The sequence below is a fragment of the Charadrius vociferus genome, unplaced genomic scaffold, assembly GCF_000708025.1.
Source record: "Charadrius vociferus isolate BGI_N301 unplaced genomic scaffold, ASM70802v2 scaffold306, whole genome shotgun sequence".
NCBI classification, from domain to species: Eukaryota; Metazoa; Chordata; class Aves; order Charadriiformes; family Charadriidae; genus Charadrius; species Charadrius vociferus.
In genome coordinates, this window is record NW_009648963.1 from 1,413,180 (window position 1) to 1,419,525 (window position 6,346).

General features: G+C 39.3%; 1 protein-coding gene across 2 annotated transcripts in view; it reads left to right on the forward strand.

The window, feature by feature from the left end:
* CC2D2A (coiled-coil and C2 domain containing 2A) overlaps positions 1-4,629 on the forward strand; it is a 53,666-nt gene extending 49,037 nt beyond the window's left edge. For both annotated transcript variants that reach the window (XM_009887618.1, XM_009887617.1), the window contains 4 exons: positions 1,835-1,957; positions 2,527-2,585; positions 3,082-3,259; positions 4,324-4,629. In XM_009887618.1, the coding sequence (XP_009885920.1) occupies positions 1,835-1,957; positions 2,527-2,585; positions 3,082-3,259; positions 4,324-4,512 (549 nt within the window). In that variant the 3' untranslated portion in view covers positions 4,513-4,629. The remainder of the gene's footprint in view (positions 1-1,834; positions 1,958-2,526; positions 2,586-3,081; positions 3,260-4,323) is intronic.
* The last annotated feature ends 1,717 nt before the right edge of the window (positions 4,630-6,346 follow it).

Here is a 6,346-nt window from a genome sequence, read left to right on the forward strand (position 1 = left end):
CGGGCACAGCCCTGAATGGTTGAATGCGCAAAACATGGAGCTGGTGCTACAAGGCATAAAAACTGCATTGATTTTCTGCCTGGTGTCAAGCTCTCCTGTTTATTTGCTATAAAATACAAGTAGTACCAGAGCCTGTTCACAATACATTATTTATTGTGTGGCTGGAAACCCTCTGAGAGAGAGCAGTGGGGGAGAGAGAAGACATCCTAAGAGCTGCACAGCTCCAGGGAGGTAAACCACAGGCCACAGAACGGGGCAGAGCTGAGCCTGCGTCAGGAGGGACAGAAAACCAGGGCAGCGCAGCATTCCCTGGCTTGGCTGAACCCGCGCAGCTTCTGGAGACTGAAACAGGGTCAGGAGAGCAGGGTAGAGAGATGCATGGAAGTCTGAAACTAAGGAAACAGAGGCAGAGTTTAAAAAAAGAACCTAGGATTTATTTGAATGAAAACTGTACGTTGAGTTTAAGTTTGTTCCTTGTTTTTTTGGAACCACTATAAGGACACAGTGAGTCAGGCTTCCATCGTGCACCAAAGTATATACAAACATTTGCTTTTATTTTCTGTACTGAAAACATACCTGGAAAAGTCATTTGAAGTATCATGCATTGTAAGTTTTGTTTTGTTTTTCAGTCTTCTGGGGGTTTATTCTAAACACAAATCATGAGAATTGATGAGAATTTAATATTTGAAAGCATATATATTCTGAAAGTGTCAGTTCTGTCTTTCATTGAAGGTGTTATGGGGAGTGATTGAGTTGGTTTGGGTTTGTTTTGGGTTTTTTTGAAGTAGTACTAAACCTACAGTTAAGAAAAATGTAACTTAATTGTTAATTGCTGCAAGAAGCAACTAACAACTTCAGCGCTGACCCCCGAATTAACTAACCTTGAACTACAGAGACAAACAACATCTCTCAGTCTACATGTGACTGAGCGGGTGTGCTGCCAGCAGAGCAATGCCACTTCATATCCAACATGGTGAAAAAACAGCTAGGCTGTGTCATACAGGCTGTACACAGGACTGTCAGTTATGAAAGGTTACATACTTATTAGTATATTTACATATTAATTGTTGGTACATTTTGCAGCCTTAGCAGTAGTTATTTAAAGGCTGTTTTGAAAAAGAAGCCTACGATGCTTGCATGCTTCAGACTACGCTCAAACACAGACCAACCTGAATGTCTATAAAGAAGTGGAATGCAAGATGGGTTTCCCTTGATGAGAAAAATATACATAGAAGCTGTGTGTGCAATATTTACCGAGATTCTCCATCATAAGCTGGAAACAGCAATGGTGCTGGGATGCAGCAGACTACCAGGCATCACAGCCACAGCTGCACTGTGCTGGGCCAGTGGAAGAATTTCATTAGAATGCAGAAAAGACTTGTGTAGCAATCCAAAGGGGTGGCAGTGCAGCTCAGGACAGTGGAAGAAACTCTGTGGTATACTGTAACCCAAAACACCATGTGATGCTGAAGTGATGGTAAAGCCAGAAAGTTTGTGAAAGCATAAAAACTGCCATGGTGGCCAGTAGATGGGGTGTTGAAAGGACATACTGGAGAAGAAGTTTTAGCAGGAAGAGTTGCCAACTGCTGTAATTCTGTTCATACGCGGGTCTCAAGCCATACTTGGAAGCACAAGACACGACAGACCAGCACCACCCCTTCTGATGTGAGAATGCTAAAGTTGCGCATCAGCTGTGACTATGCAAGATTGCCTGGTTTCATATGAACTCATCCTGGTAACTGCTACAGGAGGTCAAGATTATATAGTATTTTATTGCCATGTAAGTGGAATGTGATTATATGCTGAAAGTTAAAACAAATTTGCTTTCTTGTAGGTTTGGTTTAATATGCAAGAATATGATTCCCCAGTAAGGATAAATTTTGATATCAGCAAACCAAAACTTTGGAAGTCTTTCTTTTCAAGAAGCTTGCCATACCCTGGTCTCTGCAGCATTCAGGTATTAATGTATCTGTTACCAACTTCATTTGAGGGGTTGAAAGATCACAGACACAGAGACTTAAGTTCTTTGGACTTCTGTGGTAAATATATTTATGTAATAGCATTGGGTTTTAAAAAGATTTTCCCAGGTACTCCTTAAAAAAAAATGAAAGCAGGAATACTGCAAAGTATTTGGTTTTATTCAGAATGAATGCACATCTGTTTTCCTCTCAATATCTATGCAAGATCTCAGGATAACAGTGAAGTAAATGGGACCAATCTTTAACTCAACGCTATCAAAATAAGTAGCCTGGTGGTATAAAGAAAATGCCAAGTTTTGTCTTACAGCTAGGAAGGCATGATTTCCAGCTGTACACACATCTTCATAAACAAACAAGTTTCTGTACAGTTTTTCAAGGGTATAAGCAGTTGATCTTTACTTTAAAAAAAGGTATCTAGTTAATGTTTTTATTGTTAGTGTAGTTGTGAACTCATGCAAGTACCATCAAGGCAGTAACTCCTGAAGTTACATTGTTGTATAGCTAGAGAGACTGCACTTTAATATTTAAACTTTTTATTTACTGCTAGCCTGAAGAATTAGTTTATCAGCATTCAGACAAGGCTGCCGCCGTGGAACTACAGGGCAGGTAATTCTACATAATGCTGTCAATACTGGTCATGAGGGGTGGAGCATCTTCTTACATTCCTCAAGCATATTCATACCTAGGTCCTAAAAACATGCTTGGAATGTGAGGAATTGAGAATGGCCTAAAAAGGAAAAAAAATCAGAAGCTGTTTTTCAACAGGGCTTTTTTTCATTTTCTGTCTTTAATAGAGAGTGGCAGAAAGAACAAACTGATCAAGCATTGCAGTACAGTTTCCCAATAAGCAAAATGCTGTAGAGGGATGAGAAGAGAGGCTGTAGGCTAAAAAGGGTTGTAAGCCCCTGCCCCTCCCATTCTGTTACTGCACATGCAGGCACCATACAGCTCTGTTGGCGTTGCTTTTCTGTGCTTTTAGGTGGTGGTAAATTTAACTGAGGTCACTTGTATTCCCCATAATCTGTACTAAGTGTGTCATGGGAGATCAGTAAAGGTGTCTGGTAAATACCAGAATTGTAATAATAGGTATATTTTATTGCAGGATTGAAAAAATATTAAAAGATAAGATTATGGAATGGAGACCGAGGCATCTAACTCGTTGGAACCGATACTGTACCTCTACCCTGCGTAACTTTCTACCACTGCTGGAACAAAACCAAGGCAAAGATGTAGAAGACGATCATCAGGCAGAGCTGCAAAAACAGCTAGGAGATTACAGGGTACAGTTGTGAATATATATGGCTTGTGCAGAGAAGTAGGAATCTAAATCCTAGGGATTTAGTATCACTACTCTGTGGTATAGAAGTGTCCTAGGCTATTTATTTCCTCTACTACCAAAAGTCATAAGAGGTTTCATACAAAAGCTAAACCAATGTAATATTTACAGAGTGAAGGAGTGATGATCTATTTTATTTCATTTGTAGACGTTGGTGATAAAAACTTTCTGTTCAAGATGAGAATGTAAAGATAAATTGGCTGCAGTGTTCTTGTATTACTGCTGTACCACCACAGTCACTGCCTCCAACACACGAACACAAGCGCAGTCTCTGAGCACTGGATGCTTATGGGTCAATTGTTGCATTAGTCTGTTGGCAAGAACCTGGCACTGGTGCTGAGTAGTGCTACACACGGTCTACTTACAGGTGCAGGAGCCCACACAAGAACATGCTTTATAACAACATGGTTTACTTCCGTCTTTAGAGTAGAGCAACGAGTAGAAAACTAAAGCAAATTTACTTATTAATTCACTGCAGCTAGTGGTGTACCCATGCATTATTCCTCCAGGCTGTTCTAAAGGTTACGTCCTTCTGCTTTTCGTGCAAAACACACATGGTAACTATACTATACACAACTTTGGCAATTTTCAAAATGAGTTGAGGTTCCAGTTCCTGGTAGACCTGAAATCTGTTATGGGCAGGAGACATTTGCTACCTCAAATCCCCAGCCAGTGCACACAGGAGAACACAATAAATTAAAAACAGTTGAAAGGCAGAAAAGCAAAGTTATGTATTATTGAACACCGACAGCATAACTTTATTCTACAGGATTTCTAAACATCTTCACTTTGAACTTACCCAAATTAAAGAGGAAAAATGTCAAAGCTTGCCACACTATATGAAATAGGTGGTATTAAAAATGGCCTTTTTTATTGCATCTCCTCAGGCCAGCAATAGAAAAAATAAACTTACATGCACAGTAAAACAGATTTTTGACCCTATGTATGTATTCAAGTGCTTTTACCTTTTCTTCTTACCTTATGTCTTTTCCTCTTTTTTTCTCCCAGGTCTCTGGATTTCCTATTCATATGCCATTTTCTGAAGTCAGACCTTTAATAGAAGCTGTACACAGCACAGGAGTTCATACCATTGATGTTTCTAATGTTGAATTTGCTCTAGCTGTCTATATTCATGCTTATCCCCAAAATGTTCTGTCTGTATGGATTTATGTTGCTTCACTTGTTCGAAATAGGTAGTATAGAGCAGTTGGAATACCTCAAGAAATTTGCTTATGTAGGGGTAAATATAACAGATTTCTCACTGCTGATTTGAGCTATCCCAAGTATTTCAAAAATAGAGCAAGAACCTGATTTTTAGTAGCTGCAAATACATGAGCTTTATTCACCCTACAACCAAAGATACTTGTTACTGCTAAGGAAGAGACTGACTGCTTAAAATTCCAGTACTAATAGGTGATTTTTATACAGTATTTTATAGCTCCCAGTGGGACATCACACTCTTAAAAAAGCATTACACACACCCACATGAAGTGACATTGCAGAGTAAAATGTTAGAGCTTGGCTGCCTTATTTTCAGGTGAAACGGTTCTTGGAATCATGCCTTGAAGACTATGTTTTTAGCTAGTCAGGTTATTTTATTTACAGACTTCCTTCCTCTTCAAAGACATTTTCATTCAGTTACAATACAAATAGTTAGAGTTTGCCATTACCTGAGTTCCTGAACGAAGACCAGGACTGAATGAAGACCCATGAATAAATTCTCATGCACCAGTGAAGGCCATACTTCTGTGTCTGTGTAATGCCAGCACCATTTAGAGGTGTAAGACAACATTTTCTTAATATTTAACATAAAAGTTAAAGACAAAGGCTTTAATAAATATTCATACCAAAACCTAAGTGGAATCTCACTCATTTTATACAAGAGTTTAATTAAATTAAATTACTTTGGAGTATGAAGTCCTTATCTGCAAGTTACACTAGTAAAAGATCTGAATAGTTTACTAACAATCAAATTTGCTTATTCATAGATAAGTAGTGGTGTTAACTGTTAATGCTGGTGTAAATATATCTCCTTTTCCTGCAGTTACCTTACTAATGAAACTCTTCCGAGTGAAAGTGATGGTGGGTTGAGCTTAGGAAGGATGTTCATCAGAACATACCAAAGTTAAGATTGTTCTTGAGCTTAATTCCAAACTAGACTCAGTCCATCTAATAAACTAGACAAAATCTTTGGTTTAGAGCCTCTGGTTGCCACAGGTTCCCTTTATAAACCTCCAGCAGAAGGGAGTAGTTGTGTTGTCATCATGTGGTGCTTTGCTGAAAACCACTGATGACATTTACCAAGTTTATTACAACTCCCCTTCAGAGACGAGGAAAGAAGAAATACAGTGTATGTAAGTGAACAGAATTTTCTGCATCTGATTTGGCCCTCAGCTGTGTCTCTACCAGTCTGCACAGAAAACATGACCTAGCAGCAAAGAGGAGAAGGACGTCGAACAGCACTTTCCCAGCCTCAGAAACAAAAGATTTCTGGAACAAGGACAGATGCAAGAAAGCCTACCACATACCTTACTACTCTCATCTTGCCTCAGTCAGCGTTGCACAAATGGCCATGTATCTACTCTAACCACTCGGCACCAAAGTAAATTTAATGCAGCTTCCTTGAAGCAACAGTTGATGGAATAGTGGTGTCCTTTTATACCTCTTCTGTGGGCTTCTAACTAAGCACTGTACATTCTGCCTCCACCCTGTGTTCAGCTGTTAACCATGAACAGCCAACTCTGCACCAACTCTACATTCACTTGTATTTTTTTCCTTACTACTCTTCAGTATTAGTAGGAGCAAGATGGTATCAAAACTGGCAGTGTATTGTAATCTCCAGCTGTGCCTGCAAGCTGACTTCCCAGACACCAAGAATCTTGAAAGCTACATATGCCACCATGATTGCTGTCCTAAATAACTACTACTCAAAAAAAAAAATTATCTGATTAGTAAAACAGGTAAAATTACTAGTTTGACATACTGTCAGTCTTCAAAATTAGGCAGGATGGGGCAGGGAGGGAAACCTGTC